This window comes from Delphinus delphis, chromosome 7, assembly GCF_949987515.2.
Source record: "Delphinus delphis chromosome 7, mDelDel1.2, whole genome shotgun sequence".
Taxonomy (NCBI): Eukaryota; Metazoa; Chordata; class Mammalia; order Artiodactyla; family Delphinidae; genus Delphinus; species Delphinus delphis.
The window spans coordinates 32,873,409-32,892,777 of record NC_082689.1 but is presented as its reverse complement, the minus strand read 5'-3'; the positions used below and the strand labels follow the sequence as shown (position 1 = coordinate 32,892,777).

The 19,369-nt window shown below is 36.7% G+C and overlaps 2 protein-coding genes across 4 annotated transcripts in view; one reads left to right on the top strand and one right to left on the bottom strand.

Moving 5' to 3' along the window:
- Positions 1 to 11,680, bottom strand: part of WDR12 (WD repeat domain 12) — a 32,262-nt gene extending 20,582 nt beyond the window's left edge. The window contains exons 1-7 of one of the 2 annotated variants that reach the window (XM_060016275.1): positions 11,607 to 11,680; positions 10,924 to 11,020; positions 7,273 to 7,367; positions 4,114 to 4,208; positions 2,758 to 2,864; positions 1,755 to 1,870; positions 1,046 to 1,200 (exon numbers count right to left, since the gene is read on the bottom strand). In XM_060016275.1, the coding sequence (XP_059872258.1) occupies positions 1,046 to 1,200; positions 1,755 to 1,870; positions 2,758 to 2,864; positions 4,114 to 4,208; positions 7,273 to 7,367; positions 10,924 to 10,964 (609 nt within the window). In that variant the 5' untranslated portion in view covers positions 10,965 to 11,020; positions 11,607 to 11,680. The other variant, XM_060016277.1, reaches the window with a different exon arrangement.
- Positions 11,681 to 11,775: 95 nt separating this feature from the next.
- Positions 11,776 to 19,369, top strand: part of CARF (calcium responsive transcription factor) — a 53,961-nt gene continuing 46,367 nt past the window's right edge. The window contains exons 1-2 of one of the 2 annotated variants that reach the window (XM_060016269.1): positions 11,776 to 11,813; positions 15,661 to 15,826. The gene's annotated coding sequence lies outside the window, so the exon portion shown is untranslated. Of the gene's footprint in view, positions 12,690 to 15,660; positions 15,827 to 19,369 lie in introns of both variants that reach the window. The other variant, XM_060016270.1, reaches the window with a different exon arrangement.

The window sequence follows — 19,369 nt, the reverse complement described above, 5'->3', positions numbered from 1 at the left end:
GAGAAAACTTGTGTTTTTTTTGAAAAAAACTGTTTTTTTTTTTTGAAAACTTGTGTTTTAGAGAGCTGAAGTTAATCTTTTTCCAGGGACAGACAGTATAGGATGTAAAACCTGGGAATATTGAAGGCCAGGTTTTATTGCCATGTGGAGAAAGCCAGACTGAGGTAAGAGAATGAAGTCAATTTGGGGAGACGAGAGGGAGGAGGTGTGCTAGCCACATGCAAGCCTCTACTCCATTGGTTCCTGACATCCAAATGCATCATCACCCTGCTCATGATGTGGTGCATCACTCCCTCCTTGGGTCTTTTAAGCTAAAAAATGTTCAGGATGAGTTTCTATCTCTTATAGCCAAAGGACAGGGTACAGTTAATTCACTTAAGTTTGGACTCAACAACATGTAAACCTTCTTTATGCCTCAATATGAATACTCATAAATTTTTAACTTTGAATGCAGAAACGTCCTCTGTTACGCTAACTGGCAAAGAAATGCTGAAGAAACACTCTTAAATCTAGAATACTTCATGTGGTTTGGAGAATTTTCAAACGGTGAGGGAGTTTGTAACCCCTCTTAAGTAAATACTGTGTTGCCCTCATCGCTTGACGACCTTTTACCATTTTGTTGTGATACAGAGTAGATCAGCAGTAATAGTAAAACAACCTCGATTAATGCTAACTTTAGTGCATGCTAAGTTTTAGGGGATCAGCTAGACATTTTCAATTAATGACAGCACTATGAGTAGCTGAAGGACTGAAAATGTCAATCACTATGATTTGAGGAGGTTACATAAAGAAATTACTTTTTTACCTGAGTTCTTAAAATTTCTGCTATTTATATAAAATTCTAAACCAGAGATACCCAGAGTCAGGGAGTGACTCTTCATATCTCTCATTATGAGTATTTACTTTTGGTTTGAAATCATATTCTTTAGTTACCAATTGTTATGGAAGTAGGCCGATCACAGTAACTTTATGTAGAAAAGACATTTTTGCACAAGAAGCTCAAATTCTAATTGAACACAGTACTAATAACACAATAGCTACTTACTTTGGTTCCTGTGCTATCAACAGCTATAGATTCCACACTGCCAGCATGACCCCTGCAGCAGTGCAGGGCTTTCACTTTGTTTCTCTCTACATTCCACTCCCATAGGAGAATAGTCTGATCCATAGAGGCACTCAGTAGTATGCAAGACAGATTGTCTGAAGAAAGGAGAACACAAGGATAAGAGACAAATTAGTACAAAAATTTTAAATAGTGTTCCAAAACTAAAGAACAGAATTTTTTGTAGTTGTTGATAAAGATGTTAAAAAGGTAAAAGACCTCATATAGCCATCTTTGAAAAAAGAAGCTAACTTATGGTATAAAAGGGAAGATTCTTCAAAAATAGTACAGGGACTTCCCTGGAGGTCCAGCGGTTAAGACTCCGTGCTTATACTGCAGGAGCGGGTTCGATCCCTAGTTGGGGAACTAAGATCCCGCATGCCACAGGGCACAGCCAAAAAACAAAACAAAACTATAAAAGACATGCATTTAACACACTCAATATTAACTTGAAAATGTATATTATGTGATATAATTTTAGGATTCACTTCTACTGATTTACGGGTTTTTTAATGTGTATATTTTTGAAAGACCCTTTAAAAACTGAGGCATGAGACATTTCTTATCCTGTCCCCATTCTGCCCCAGCATCGAAAATGGCTTATTTCCAATTCCCTATCCAGGATTCCTCTCCATTTAGGCAGAGTCCTAACCTTTTTTGACCCAGGCCACATCTTTTACAACGTCTGTATGTCCCACAACTGTCATTATTGACTTTCCTTCCAAGGACCAGATCCGAGAAGTCTTATCATAAGAACCAGTCAAGATCCTGTGAGGAGAAAAAAGTCCTATGAAACACAAAAAACAGCTTTTCTCAAATCCTGAAATCAATTATATTTCTAAAGCACTGATAAAGTAAACCTTGAGGATTATATTTTTAAACTCTTCTTTAATATAAAGATTAAGATTTCAAAACACACTAGAATAAATCAGAAGATGTTACATTTGGCTTTTCCTGACCTCCTAAAATAAAAATGTAACTGACAAACCCTAGATTTCATTTTTATGATTGTTGTAAAATAATACCACTCCCAGGGAAGCTAAACGAATTGTTTGAAAAGCCTAATAGTCCTTTGTATTTAACCAGTGAAAAACATTAAATAAAAAACCAGTAGAACCATTTAAAGTAAAAGTAAAACCAGTAAAAACATAACTATGTAATAACTCCAGGGAGACATTCTTTGAAAGTAAGCTCCTACTGAGATCCATTCTTGAGGTGTTTTTCTACAGTAAGGCCAGAGGGGATCTGCTCTGAACGATTCATACCTTCTTGATTCCAGTCTGCCCTTTTCAGCCCTAAAAATAGCATGATCTGCATCTTCAGGGTAGTAGGCTGGGAGATCTGTGGCTAGAAAAGGTTTTTTTCCCTCTATGAAACAAATTATATTCTTGGTCTTAAAAGCAACATAATCAAATAAATGCCCTAAGACACACGACCTATTCGGAAGACAAATGTCACTACAACATCTTTAGACAGAAAAGAAAACCTATTAATAGATATGTTTCTTCTTGACTACACTAAATTTAAAGGTCTTTGGCATGGTCACTATATATATATATATATCACAAAATTACTTTCACAAAGAACAAGTAATCAGAGAAAAATATTCATATAGTACACTTAAAATGGATACAAAAACATTCATCTGGCAATACCATTCCTCTGCCCCGTCGATCGCACTGATCCAGTCATCATGGAACATGCATTGTTCTGGCTGAGGTGCAGTATACTTTTCCACGTACTCTAGTTCCACAACCTCTTCCTAGTCACAGAGAGAAACCAGAAATCAATCAAGAGAGGGCTTCCCTGGTGGCACAGTGGTTGAGAGTCTGCCTGCTGATGCAGGGGACACGGGTTCGTGCCCTGGTCCGGGAGGATCCCGCGTGCCGCGGAGCGGCTGGGCCCGTGAGTCATGGCCGCTGAGCCTGTGTGTCCGGAGCCTGTGCTTCGCAACGGGAGAGGCCACAACGGTGAGAGGCCCGCGTATCGCCAAAAATAAAAAAAAAATAAATCAGGTGGTGCAGTTTTTAAATGGTATGTTATGAAAATAAAGGACCCCCGGTGTAATTTATCTCCTTCATGTAATAATTCCCCTTCAGAATCCAGAAATTTTGGAGCCATATAAAAAGTGAAAAACTTTATTTGACCTAACCATATGCTAAGAGTAATATCAAGAAATATTAATGACCTTGGAAAACTTATGCTAAAAGTAGAAAAAAAAGAATATAAGAAACTTTATAAAATCATAAAAGCATGCTGTTTAATGGATACAGAGCTTCTGTTTAGGATGAAAAAATTCTAGAAATGGATAGCGGTGATGGTTGCATAATATTGTGAATGTATTTAATGCCACTTAATTGTACACTTAAAAATGGTTAAGGGCTTCCCTGGTGGCTCAGTGGTTGAGAGTCCGCCTGCCGATGCAGGGGACGCGGGTTCGTGCCCCGGTCCGGGAAGATCCCACATGCCGCGGAGCAGCTGGGCCCGTAAGCCATGGCCGCTGAGCCTGCGCGTCCGGAGCCTGTGCTCCGCAAGGGGAGAGGCCACAGTATATTTCACCACAGTTCCAAAAATTGCCCCCCTAATCATAAAAGCAATTATAAATATTTTAAATTATAAAAGTAATAATAAGGAAAGTTTGAAAATTAGAGGAAGGGGCAATCACTATAAATCACAATAACCTAACCCATAAGTTTATATATGTACACAATCATTTTATATACCTTTATTAGTAGTAAACATATATTTGCTATTCCCTTTCTTGACAACTGTTCCACAAATATGAAGTTATCTTTCCTTGTTCATTCATCTGCATTTCTTGAATAATACTTTTAGAAAAAAAGAGGGAATTTAAACATTGAAGATATAGAAACCGAGGTTCAGTTTCTAGGAAAAAACAGTAATCAAAAGGCTCTTGGTTCCTGTAGATTCAGGCTGATTCTAAATGAAGTTTTCCTACATTATATGGTAATACCTTAAGTAAAATAGAGCAGGTAAGCATTTGAACTTACTGATGAGATGTTTTCCAGTTCCATGTGTTTGAACAAGGGCATTCGCAGAAACTGGCCCTTGATAAGGAAATCAAACTCCACATGTTTGTGGAACTCTAAAGAAAATACATAATAAAATTATCATTGTTAGGACCTGAAGTGGTATTGACAGAGGTAAATGAGAGACCCCCCAAAACAAACAGGTACCTATTATCCTAGTATGGCCTCCAAGTTTCTCCAGAATTTCTCCATGGCACAATCAGACCATGTATTCCAGTATATTATGTGATTTTTAAGAAGAGAAATACTTTGTTCTGTTGGTATAGTATTTTTATTGTTGATGGTGTAATCATGTTGATTAAGGAAACCTTTGTATTCTAAGAAGAATCCCAAATATATACAAAAGTAGGAATAACATAATGAATCCTCATTCCCAGCTTTTACCAACTCATGGACAATCATCTATACTCCTCCCTCCACTCTCCTGCTGGTTTTTTTTAAAGCAAAACTCAGAAATGATATAATTTCATCTGTAAATGCTTTAGTGTGTAATCTCTAAAATATAAAGACTAAAAAAGTCACAATGTTAAAAATTTAACATTACTTATTCCTTTTAATACCATAAAGCCAGTCAATGTTCATATTTCCTTGTTTCATAAATGTCTTTTAACAGTGAGCTTTCTAGAATCAGCATCCGAAGTCCTCACATTATATTTGATTAATATCTTTAACAGTTCTCTGTCCTTTTTTTCCATTGCCTTTTATTTGCTGAAGAAACTGGGTCTTCTTGTAATACTTCTTACATTCTGGCTTTGGTTGATTGTATCTCCAAGGTATCCTTTAACATGTTCCTCTACCACCTACATACAACCTGTACATTAGGCAGACCCAAATGCCTGATTAGACTTTGGGTCTGTCTGTTTCTGGCAAGATATTTACACACCATATTATATTTCCTATTGTATCACATTAGAAAGCACACTATCTCACTGTGTCTCCTTTTATGATATTAAGATCTACCTCTGAGTTCAGATGATGTCAGTCTGATCCCATCCACCATAACGTTCTTTGTTAGCCTTTTACCTAATAAATGGCTTTAGTAGCTATAGATATTCACTTCTTAAATCCATTATTTCATTTGGAGTTACAAAATGCTAAAAATTCTTCATTCTTTCTGATTTATTAGCTATAATAAAATCCTTCTTAAAGAAAAATTCCCTCATTGACTCTTTGGCTTGTTACTTTTTTAAAAACCTGAACCTGGGCTTCCCTGGTGGCGCAGTGGTTAAGAATCTGCCTGCCAATGCAGGGCACATGGGTTTGAGCCCTGGTCTGGGAAGATCCGACATGATGCGGAGCAACAAAGCCCGTGAGCCAAAACTACTGAAGCCCGTGTGCCTAGAGCCCATGCTCTGCAACAAGAGAAGCCACCGCAGTGAGAAGCCTGCGCACCGAAATCAAGAGCAGCCCCTGCTCACCGCAACTAGAGAAAAGCCCGCGTGCAGCAATGAAGACCCAACGCAACCAAAGATAAATAAATAAAATAAAATAAAAATCTGAATCATTTTGCATCTTCAACTCAAGAGCAGTGACTCAGTTAATCGATTTACACAAAAAGACAAATCAATGTTCATCTACAAGTTTAGAAAAATATGCAAATATTTGGGTAACAACAACCAACCATATACTGATATTGCAAAGTGTCTTGCAAGAAAATAATTCTTATGCTAGTTCAGAGTTTTTCAACAAGTAGAATATATGACATCTTTGGAGTTTAGAAAACTAACTATGCATCAGAATCTCTACACTATTGTACATCCATGATGAAAGATAAGAACCGATAGGAAATGCTATGTGAATATCTCTGTATCAAGAACTATATCTTGCTAACAATGAAAAGACCTTGTCCCCCTGCAAAAAAGTTGTTCAAAAACATCTTAAGCTTAACAAAAAAGTTATAAGATTTTTGGAAGAGGAAGTGTAAAATATAGTTTACAATTCTCACCTCCCCATTCCTCCAACTAGGGTAGAATCAAAAGAGCTTTAAAAGCATCAGAAACATCTGCATAAAAATATGCTTGCCTCTAGGGCTTCCCTGGTGGCGCAGTGGTTGAGAGTCCGCCTGCCCATGCAGGAGACACGGGTTCGTGCCCCGGTCCAGGAAGATCCCAAATGCCGCGGAGCCACTGGGCCCATTAGCCGTGGCCGCTGAGCCTGCGCGTCAGGAGCCTGTGCTCCGCAACGGGAGAGGCCACAACAGTGAGAGGCCCGCATACCGCAAAAAAAAAAAAAAAAAAAAAAAAAGCTTGCCTCTAAATGATGGCTCCATTGACAAATTTTGTTTTTAAAGATTATGCTTTATGTTATTTTCCATTTTTCATGTTTAAATCTTCTACTATATATATGGTTTCATTACTTTTTAAAGAAACATTTTATTATAGAAAATTCCAAACATATACAAAAGTGGAGAATAATAAACCTTCCTATACCTATCGCCCAACTTCAACCATTATCAACTTATGACCAATCTTGTTTGATCAATATTTTTGCATACATTGTTCATATTAATTTTACAATGTTCAAATCATTTTAATTTTATATTAAATTTACATATAAATTTATAGCCCATAATTTTTTTTACATACGTTTAATTTATTTTAATTTATATCTTTATAAATGTTTTACTTGATACTGTAGCATATTTATGTTTGTTTTATCCATTATTTTAAAATGAATTTTAAATACTTAAATAAAATACTAGTATTAATACTGGCATTTGTTATTATACAAAACAAATGCTCAAATTCAGATATTGTAATTTTGCTTTGTAGAAGCACCAAGATGCTTGTTCTATGCCTACCCAATCTAGCCCTCACGTCTTCATTACCTCTACATCACAACTTTTACACTAAAATCTTTACTCCTAAATCTCAACCACCTTCTCTCCATATTGCCTTAAAAGCAGATTAAACTGAATTTCTTTTTTCCTGAAAACTTATTTCAAAGCATTTTTCAAACTATCATACAGTAGGGAAATCCATGTTATAAATTTTACCATGATAAAATCCATGCAATATTATAAAATAATGCCCCCAAAGGGCTATAAATAACATGTCATGTATTTCAGTCTAGTTAGTGTCACTGTGCTTTCTCCTAACTTTTCAGAGTATATATACCCACCGTTTTTGGCCTCAAGCAATTTATTAATGATGTTACTAAGGTCAGCAATTTCAGAGGCTGCAGGTATCGAGAAAGGAACATCATCTACCGCATATCTACAAAAAGGAAACAATAAATCAAGTCTATAGATGTTTTAACAAATGTGCATTTATTCATTCAACAAACATTTATTGGGTATCTAATACATGCCAGACATTTTGCTACATGGGGTTAACAAAAAGTGAATTAACCTGTGGTCTCTGTTCTTGGAAAGGGTTAAAGTCTGGTAATCAAATACGAGGGAAGTATGTAAGAACAGTGTCATAAGTAATACATAAAATGGGAGAACAAGGAAGTGGTAGGTCATTTCAACCAGAGAAAAGGGGGCTGGGAGAACAGAGTCTGAAAGGATGCATAAAAAACATCACTCTTACACTACATCTAGAAAAGTGAGTTTCTGCCAGGTGAAGTGTGGCGAGGCAGAAAGAAGGGGTGCAGGAAAGCAGGGAGAGCAGCAAAAAAAAATAGCTAAGAGTTATTAAAGAGCTGCCCACCCAGCTTATTCCAGAAAGTGTTACTTTACTCTAGACAGTGACCAAAGATAAGGCTAAAGAGATGTGCATGGAGTAGTTTAGATGCTCTGTGAAGTACTTTTTACTTCTTTCCCTAGGCAATGGAGGAACCACTGTCCAAGTCAAATAACATCATCAGAATTTTGTTTAGTTAGATCTTTCTTGGCAGCACTGCAGAGACTGGATTACAGGCACACACAGCAGGAGGCAGATTAAGAAACTCTTGTGAGAGAGAATGGGAGAAAATTCTTGCAAATCACATATCTGACAAGGAACATGTATCTAGAATATATAGAGAACATTTATAACTCAGTAATAAAGACAACCCTATTTTAAAAAGGGGCCAAGGATCGAAATAGACATTTCTCCAGAGAAGGTATACAAATGATCAACAGGCACATGAAAAGATGCTGAGCACTGTTAGTCATAAAGGAAGTGCAAGTCAAACCACAATGAGATATCACTTCATACCCACTAGGATGGCTACAATAAGAAAGACAGATATTAAGTGTTGGTGAGTATGTGGAGACATTAAACCCTTATCATTGCTGGTAGAAAGGTAAAATGGTATGATTGCTTTGGAAAAATCTGGCAGTTCCTCAAAAAGTTAAACACAGCATTACCACTTGACCCAGCAACTCCATTCGTAAGTATATACCCAAGAGAAATGAACATATATGTTTACACAAAAACTTGTGCACAAATGTTCACACCACCACTATTCCTAATAGCTAAAAGGTGAAAACAACCCAAATGTCCATCAACTGAACAATGGAAACACAACTTGGTATATCCATACAACGGAATATTATTGAGCAGTAAAAAGGAATGAAGTACTTATATATATATATATATATATATATATATATATATATATATATATAAAAGCCTTCCCCCCACCCCCGCTCCCATTGTGGCAAAAAGAGATTTATTACAACATGTCTTGATGAGCCCTGTTTTATATATATAGGTATATATATATATATATATAAAACAACATGGATGAACCTTGAAAAACATCATACTAAGTGAAAGAAGCCAGTCACAAAAGACCATGTACTGTATAATCCTATTTATATGAAATGTCCATAACAGACAAATCTATAGAGACAGAAAGTAAATTAGTGATTGCCCTGGGCTGGGGGGATTTGGAAGTATTTGGGTGTGGGGGGAGGGGGTAACAGCTAAAGGATGATGAAAAATGTTCTAAAATTTACTGTGGTGATGGTTGCATAATTCTGCAAATACACTCAAAACTAGTGAATTGGACACTTAAATGTGTGAATTCTATTGCACATGAATTACATCTCAATAAAGTTGTTACAAAAAACAAAACCAAAAAAGTCTTCATAAGGTCTGAATTTAGGCTATATTTGTGGGGAATGTAAAAGTTTCAAAAGATGTTAAGGTAGAACTTCCAGGGCTCACCAAGACATGCTATGGTAAGTCTCTTTTTGTCACAATGGGAGAGGGGGATGGAGGTTTCAGATCTTGCTAAAATGTAGATTCTAAATCAGCAAGTCTGAGGTACAGTCTGAGATTCTGCTTTTTGTAACCAGCTCCCAAGTGATGCCAATGCTGCTGGTCTGCAAACTACACTTTGAGTAGTAAGGCTATAGTTATATATTTATCATGCTGAAAAAAGTAAAAAGTTATTTAGGTTCTCCAAAAGATAACAAAGCCTAGAAATTTAAAGTTTTGGTTTACTATGATATTTTGGCCAGTAAGATGAGTAGGGAAAAGTAGCATAATTACATACTCATATAGGAAGATACATGCATATGTAAATTATACACATATACATGAATAAATCTACTTTCCCCTCTCATTTTACTGATGAGAACGTATTGCGTGAAAGGAAGAAGCCAGAAGTTTAATTTCTAGGTTTTGTTACCTTTTTGGAAAACCTAAATATATAAACACAAACACACATATACACATATGATGTTTATCCATTTATCACAGGAGTTAAAATACAGTGCTCTAATATTTCTTAAAACTTCATGTGAATCAACAATAATCTCCATAAAATTTTTAATTAGAAAAAATACAGTGATCATGCTATTCCATCACCATATTCCTTTAGAAGCATTTCGACTAAGTATATATACTCATCTGTATTGATAATACAATTTAAATGTACTGTAAGCAACAATACAAGAGGAGTGAATATGATGTACCAGGTCAACACATAAAGCTACAAACACAGAATCAAAAATATAATCTTAATTGAGGTGGGAGTTTTTTAGTTTATAGCTGACATTAGCTTGTTAATACAACAAATATTTATTATTTATCATCAGTTCCAGAAGAACTTGACAAACATTTGTTGACTCAGTCAATCCAAGAAGCATAAGATAGTCTCTACAATCAAGAGGCTTACAATATAGTTGAAGGGACCAGGCGAAACAAAAAAAAGTTAATTAATAGTGTAATATACGCCACAAAGCAGAATATAATTAGGTTTCAAATGATTGCTACATACCTGGGGACCATTTGTAAAATGTTTACATACATATAGGTATACACATACAGGTATATATATATACACACGTATACGTGTAGATTTATGTATATAAATACACAAATCTGTAACTGAATTGACTTCATACTCATCAAAAACCAGTTCTACCAACTCCCTATTGAGAGCTCCACCTTCTAGCATGGTTTAGAAAAGCATCGTCTATCACCCACGTAGGAAAATGAAGTTGTGTTTTCAGACTGTGAAATACCACTAAGCAGACAGCCTATAACGACTTGGTCCGTTGTTCACTGTTCAATTACATAATGCACTTCATTCAGGAAGCAAACCTGAAGCCCTTCAGGTCCCTCTACACTCACAATTCAAATTATATACAACCTGAGTCTAGGCAAGAAGGCTCGGTGATCCTTGAGAAATCCTCGCAAGGTACCGCTTCCATTTGAACGAAAACTCGCTCAAGCGAGGAATCCAGCCAAAAAAAGGGAAAAAGTGAATTGATGGCAAAGATAACCAGGGATGCACAAGGTCATACCGGAGTGGAAAGGATCCCGGGACTGGGGGGCGGGAGGCGGGAGGGGGGAGGAGAGAAGGGGAGAGAAAGGGAGTACGCTTACTTACTTCTTGTTGTCAGTGAAGAAGCGTGTCTGGAGCTGAGCCATGGCTTGCCTACGAAAACGTATGGGTAACAGACAACCGGCGCTTTGGCCTCTCAGGACTGCAAAAAGAGGCAGCTCAAAGTTAGACCGCACGTGTCAGAGAAAAGCAGCAGTCGAACACTGGGCTTCCGCTTTCTTTCCTCGGGCCTCCTCAGCCAGGAGGCACCACGAGGCTTCTCTTCCACAAGGCCCAGCCCACAAACATCAACTACCTATTCCTAGATTTAGGAGTCATCGATTAGTAAAGCATAGTCTTAAAGGCGGTGCGTCCCTTTAATCTGTCTGTATTTTTAAAAAATATATTTAAGCTTACAATCGATTGTGAAGATACAGAGAGGCCCGATTCAAATAGGCTTCTCCTCTCTCTCTCTCTTTTTTAATTTTAACAGGTTATCCTCAGTCCCGATAATTCAAACACAGCTCCTAGATACTACAACCCCCAGAAAGCAGCGCTTCTCACACACTGTAACCACTGGGTATTGTAGTCTTTTTTCCCACGCTGCCCTTAGGCTATCTTATTTGCATTAAACCTTCCCGACTCCAGCCAAATTATCTATTATATTTCCTCTGCCTTCAGCTCTAATTCACTAAAGCCTTTCCAGGTTTACTTTTTCAAGCATACTCCCAATCAGACTCTCAGGCTACCGAGATTTTTCTAGGGTTCTCGACACTAGCTTCAGGCTTTAGATCCAGGTGAGAGGCGGGGATACGAAAAAAAGAACGAATCAGAAGGGAAACTAGCGACGGTGGCTGATAGTGGTCTTATCTCAAGCGACTGCGCTGCGCGCTCCGGGAGGGGCGCGCGTGCGCACTGTGCTGGTCTCCATGGCGGGGCCTCGGAGCCAAGACGAGGTTGAGTAGACTCGTTTTGAATTTTCTCCCCTCTGCTCCAGCACTTTGTGGACTTCCCTTCTCGCCCTGTAGGGTGCTCGGCGGCGGCGGGACTGGGGGAGTCGGAGGTTTGGCAGAGCTGTCCGCGCCGACGGACGGGACGCTGCTTCCCAATCCCCCTTTCTTCCTGCTGCCTCCTCCTCCCGTCACCTCCTGACCCGCCCGGTCCCTGAGCAACCGCCGGCCCCCGCCCCTTGCCGCTGACGGGCTTTGGTGGCGCCTTTCGCGCCCCGCCTCGGGCTGTATTCGGGGCCCCTCCTGACGAGGCCTACCGTCCCCCGCCCGGACGGGGTCCGTGGGCCCCGAGCCGGCAGGCTGGAGAAGGTGGAGGTTAGGTGTCTTAAGGAGGGTTGCTGAGCACAAGGGCGCACCACCACGGAGGAGGACTCGGACCCCCTGGCCGGGAGCGCCCGCTGTGTGGTCCTATGTGCCGCCCCGCATTTTAGGGTTCCTTTTTTCTCTTTATGAGCCCCTTTATACCTTCCTTTTAGAAGGGGAAAGGCGTCCTCCCACACCTTCTCCCAACGCTTTTTGACTTTTTTTTTTTTCGTCTTGAAGTTACCCAAAGGCCTATGTCTTATTCTCAAAAGGTCCCGAGAATAATTCTAATGGAATTTAGTTGTTTTTCTGAGGGAGGATGGTTGGAGAGATACTACTCAGCTCTCCTAGTCGCTTTTTAAGGCGTTCGCCGGAAATCTTTCAAGAGGGGGACTTCTTAAAGAGACGGCAGTTTAGAGTAAGGCAGAACTGGATTGCAGAATTTGGGGCAAAGCGGTCTGTGTGCAGGTGAAGATAGCTAAAGCTTTCCTTTGTTACGTTGCTTCAAGATGTACAACAGTTAAGTAGACATATGATATTTAAGTCAACCATAGATTATGAGAAGGGATTTAAACAATTGTAAACGTAAAATAATCTGTTAATAGTGCGCAGTGACAATGAAACTAAGACTATTTTCAATTTATTCACCTTCTTAGAATGCAGGCCGTGGAACCCGAATGCCTGGGTTCGAATCCTGCCTCAGCTGCTTATTTATTAGCCTCTCTGTGCCACACCTTGGTCAACTGTGAGATTAAGTGCCACATAGTAGATGTTAACTGTTTTTACCATCGTTATCCTTTAGATGTCAGTTTAACTGGGAGCTATGGCAACATGAACAAGTAAGAAAGACTAGCTTAATGGTTAGAGGAGTAAAAAGAGAAAACGTCTGTGCTGAGGGCCTAGGAAAGGATTGGGCTTGCAAATAGAAGCCATGGTTATTTAACCATGTGATTCATTGTAATTGTGAGAATTGTATGCATAAGTTAGACCACCTGAAGTTTGAAACACTTTTTTTTTTCTCTTTCTTAATTGAAGTCTTGTTATTTAATCCATATATTTTGAATCTGGTAGAAGTAAAAAGAAATTTGACAGTTTCAAACATCCTTTGCTTTTAATCATAAGTAATTTTTGAGTTACAGCAGTAAAATGGTCTGAATTAAAATTCATAGAACCTGAAATAAAACTTCTAATAGGTTCTTCAGGTAATTTTTAATTGTTAATATATCATTGGTTAAAATATATTTTTAAATGTGTAATCAGTAGATTAATTCATTTTTAACTATCATTAATTTGAAATTTATCAAAATAAGAAAATACTGTACCTGATATTCAATACAGGTTGATCCTAATTCGAATGGAAAAATTTTCTATGATCAGTAAGATACAGAACTTAAATATGTGCTTAATAAGATAAAACTTCAATTTACAAAGCAGAAATGTTGAATTCACTAAAATACTCTTCATTTGACTGAGACCTTGAGTTAAGGGAAAATTAGTTAACAAGCATTCCAAGATACCTGAACACCTAGTATGATGGCTTTGGTGTTTTTTCAACAGTGGCTTATGTGTTGTATTTCGTTTTCCCTCTATGTAATACCTAAGAGTAATTAGTATTTTTACTCTGAGTGTTTTTCTTAACTTTGCTTAGAATATTAACTTCAAGCTTTTGGTTCTAATGATTTCCTACATGATTCATTTACTAGGTTTCTTACGAAGACGCATTATCTGGAGAACTACAGCTTGGAAAATGTTTCTCTTTATTATAGGTTTTTTTTTTCTGTATGTAATGGCATGGTGTAGTATGATATAAAGACAGTGTTTGGGCTTTGGAGTCCTAATTGGTTTTGGTGATTTTTTCCTACTTAGTTTTGAATCTGAGCTCTAATGTTCTGTGATCTTAACCAAGTTACTAGACAGCTTTGGTTTTCTTATCTATAAATAGATAATAAGCTCTACCTTAGAGTCATTGTGAGGATTAAATGAAATAATTTGTAAATCCCTCAAAGAGCAAAGAGGTAAAAAGAGGTATGTATGTACAGGGTAAGAAATGGGTAGAAACCAAGATTACAGGGAAGTTTATAGAGAGGGCAAACCTTAGATAAAGGAAAAGAGACATTGTGAACACTAGCTTAAAATTTTTTTCACTGAAAAATGAAAAGTTGAAATAGATTGTTTATATATATTTGCATACATTTAACATTTTGATGTTGATTTAACTAACACAATACAACTTGCAAAACCCATCTTTTAAGAAATAAATTACTCTATAAAATATTTGTGAATTAGGAGTCTTCATTTAATTTTTGACACCACTGATTCATAGCAATTTTGTATACATCATAGAAGGAACATTGTGTTGTTTACCTACCCTAAAAGATGAGGGAAATTTTATTTTCTAAAGTACTTTTGAGCAGTATTTTTTAATGTAGTTAATAAGGTCAGACACTGATTTTAAATATAAGATTTCAATATCCTTTAAATCTTGAGACATTAACCAAAGTGCCTAGAATTAAGAGAAACTCTAAACTTCAAGTGGCTTCATCCTTCAGTTAGCCGGTTTGGGGATTTACTCTTAGATTATTGGTTTTAACAGATAAATTTTACCACACAAAAGTCTATCGGGAAAACTAAAAAAAAAAAAAATCAAATATTAAGACAGTTTTTAAGAAATTACAGCTGAGAATTACCTTTAATGTTTTGAACAAATAGATTTGCTGTTGAACAAAATCAAAAAACAGCAGTAGCCCCAACTTGGTCTACAGAGATTTGAGTAACTACAGCCTGACTAGTGTGTTCCCCTCTGCCATGTATTCAATATGTATAAACAATAAAAGCCCTTTTTTGCTATAAATTAAAACATTGAACTTCTAATTCTTCCTAATCTTTGCTTTAGGTATAAGGTAAAATTCACTTTTTAAAATGTGATGTGAAACATTCTAGAAAGCAGTTTGCCAGCAAAATTTAATGGCCTTAGTATGTTTTCTGAACTCCAATTATTACTAAGCCTCTAGGTTATATATTTAATGCTTTCTCTTTTCTTTCTGTTCTCTTTATCCAATCCCAATACTACTTAAGAAATAAGCTTATCAATTTAATTCTAGGATTTTATAGGGGATGGGATATGAGGAGGGAAGCCCTTATTTTCAAGCTTCTGTGGCTCCAAAATGTGTTCAGTTAGTAAATATTTTCATTGTGGAGAAAAATGCAATTTACTGTGGACGTTTTTGTTTCTGTAGTAGTTACAGAATGTGAGAGTTGAAACAAGGCCTTAGTCCAAATCCCCAACACCGGTTAAGTCACCAACCCCTGGACACATGCAGTCTTCCATAAAGACAGTCCTAGTCTTTACGTCACTTTAACCGAGTCAATTGCTGGGTAAACTATACCAGGCTGGTAATGGCTATTTTATAGTAAAACCTGCAGAACAAAATCTAGTAGCTTGCTTTATGTGTTGGAAAATAAATATACATTGAATACCTTCTCATTACAGAAAAAATGCTGCTGTGAAGACATAGTTATAGCCTTCACATAACTGAAGCCCCAACCATCATGATTTAGTGCCCCCCAAAGGAAGAACTTCAGTGGAAAAGAGAGGGCATTTCTGGGGATAGTAGAATGCTTGAGACCTGAATTTAAACTCAAGCTCCTTCATGAAGGTAATAATTTTATTTTTAACTGATAGAAAGTAACGGCTCTATAAAAGTTAACTATTGTCTATTACATATTAATGAAAAAGTCAAGTTACACTTTATATATAGGTACTTTGTTCCGTTTATGGTTACCAGTTGGAAAAGAACATTTTATACCTAGTTATTTAATCTTAATATCTACATTCTTTGGAACTTTACTTTGACATAGTTAATTGAAAGTTAGGGATAATAATTTATAGCATGCGCTGACATTGAGGTTAGGTGGGAAAACTGGGTATTTTAAGTCACCCTACAGTTGTCAGGATTGAGGAGTCTAATGCAAATTGATGGAAGACTTAGGGGAGGAAGGAGTAATACTTTTCACTTCATTCAAATTATTTTTTGAAAAGGATGTCTGTAACTTAAAAATGTACTTTTAATCTCCAGTTCAACAATGAGTTAGGGCAACAGATATTGAAACCCACCTTTCCATATAATAAACACTAAAACCTTGTTTAACACATAGTATAGAGGTACTGCATACTGAAAGAAAAATTTTGAGTTTTGAATTTCCAGAAGATAGTAGGAAAAAAGTTCTCTTTCTTCCATTTGCAGATTCCCAGTCTGGGCAAAGTTCTGAAGTAAGTGGTTTATATTTGGCAAGCTTCCTGTGTTATCCCACCCCTTCACTAGTGAACTTCCCCAGGGCATTCATCCTGCCTTCCCTGTTCACTGCAGCATCTACCTCAGGTCTGCAGAATCCCTTTTAGGTGCTCTGAGCCTCAAATGCACCTATTAGAATGGATAGAGGTTGCATTCTAAGTTAAACTTTTCGGGGTAGCTGTTTTTAACTCATCTTAAAGGAAGAAAGCTATATTTATATAAATTTACACAAATTTGATAATGACTGATAATCTCTCCAGAATTTTTTCTTTTTAAGAAAAAATGCTTGATAACTCCAATGAAAATTTCATTGATGAAATTTCAGATAGGGTAAGAGAAAGTAAATAAAACGAAAAAAAATTTAGATCAGTAGGGATAATTTGTAATGGAATCAGGGCACCTACCAGGAAACTGAGAGTAAGTTTTTAGAATTTTTTTCCCCTAAGCCATTTTCACTTTTTACCTTTCTGTCCCGAGATCCATTTTTGGATCTGTTTACAGAATATTTTCTCAGGGGCTGTAATTCCTGCATAGTTAGAATGCTAGTTTTTTCGGGAGGTCAGAGATCTTTAGATTGCTTGCAGGAGGGCTTTTGTGTGTTAGGTACTGCCTATAATTAAATTTCAACCAGGAAAAGTTGAGAACAAAAATGAACAAAGAATTTCTTTTAGCATCTTTAATTTGTTAACCTACCAAAAAAAATATATTAAAGCCATGACTAATGAAGGAGGGAGGTTTGTCTGTTACCTTGAAAGAGTTCCCATTGTAATGATAAAGAGTGGGCTTTGGGATCATTGCATGTAGGTTTGAGTTCGTGCTCAGCCACCTAGTATATTTGTAATCTTTGGCTTTACTTAACTGCTTAAATCTTATTTCCTTATGTGTAAATTGGAGCAAGTAACTGAATCACAGGGTTGTTGAAAGGATTAAATAAAATGATATGTATAAAACACTGAGCCTAGTGCTTTACTATGGTAAGTGCTCAATAAATGAAAACCTTATAACCTTTACTGGTGAGCCTCAGTTTCCTTTTCTGTAAAATGTTGTTAATGGGTCCTATATCACAGAATAGCAGAGTGATTGTTAATAATTCTGGCTAATAATTATTAAGTATAATAAGCGTTCAATAAACATTAAATTATTTTGTAGCTATGATAATTAAATTCATAGTCATGTATTCTATCATAATAGTGCTTATATTTAAAAATCAAAATAAAGTCTCAAAAATATTTCTAATCTTAATGTGATCATGTTTAGACAGTGAATATTTCAGTGTATTTAATACACTTTAAAAAATTAAGTTGCATTCTTTTTTTTTTTAATTTTATTTATTCATTTTTGGCTGTGTTGGGTCTTCATTGCTACACAAGGGCTTTTCTCTAGTTGCGGCGAGCGGGGACTACTCTTCGTTGCAGTGCGTGGGCTTCTTATTGCGGTGGCTTCTCTTGTTGCAGAGCACAGGCTCTAGGCACATGGGCTTCAGTAGTTGCGGCACACGGGCTCAGTAGTTGTGGCTCACGGGCTCTAGAGCACAGGCTCAGTAGGTGTGGCACACGGGCTTAGTTGCTCCGTGGCATGTGGGATCTTCCCTGACCAGGGCTCGAACCCATATCCCCTGCATTGGCAGGCAGATTCTTAACCACTGTGCCACCAGGGAAGCCCTAAGTTGCATTCTTGACAGCAATTATTTCAGTTTTAATAAGTCTCTCAGTAGGACTTTATTTTCAATTGGATCTAACTCTGTAAAAGTTTTCTTCTTGAATAGAGTTCTTTTATTTTTATACTCAGTGTACATTAGAGGTCAGTCAATAAATGATAGTTAAATGAATTTTAAAAGTCATCAAGATAATCAGCTATTAGAAACATAAAATCTAAGAACTGAATGGGATCTTTAAAAAACTAGGAATTGAAGTTCAGGGAAGTTAACATTGTTTTTTTTCATCAAATCTAGACTGACCCTGTGTTCTTTTTCTACTACATTCATCAGATGTGTGAATTTTTAAACTAAACAGTAATATTGAAATAGAACTTGTTAGTCATCTGAAAGTAAAATTTTTTGCAATTTTTCAAAGACAGTATAGAAAAGTATATTTAGGAGCTTTATACTAAGCCCAGGTAAGTTTTTATTACATCAATGAGATGACTGATATTTAACAGATTTTTGTCCTTAGGAACCAAGTAATTTATTTATAGATAGGTGAATTTTTTATCTTAGTTTGCATAATTATAAGTAGCAGAAATAATTTATTGAGTATTGACCCTGTACTAGGAACTGCACCAAGCTCTTTGCACACATTATTTTGTTTAATATAACGACCCTCTGAGGGAGATGCAGTATAATTGCCAATTTGCACATGAGAAAAACTAAAGCTCAGAGTAGTTAACTAATTTGACAAGTAAGTATGAAGCTGAAATTCAAACCCAGAGCATATGACTACAGAACACTGTCTTCAGCTATTTTATACATTTTTACTGACAAAACCCTCTCAGTTTTTGTTTTAAAAGTTGATGAAAAAATAATATATTTCTTGTCCACCCTAACTCCAACATTGTTCAGAGTATGGTAACTTAACCTAAAATTTCAAGATAATTTTGGAGTTCATATACTATGATTTGTTATTGGCTTCAGTTTACAGACACTCTGTTTGCTCCTTTTTTTTTTTTTTTAACTAAAAGACTATCTTTTTCTGAAAGTTTTAGATTTATAGAAAAATTGAGCAGGTAATATAAAGATTTCTTCCTTCCTTTCTTCCATATTCCTTCCCCTACCTTCTCTCCCCTCCATCCTAGCATGCAGTTTTCTCTACTATTAACATTTTGTATTAGTGTGGTCCATTTTCTAAAAGTTAATGAACCAATACTGATACATTATTATGAACAGAAGTCCATAGTTTACACTAAGATTCA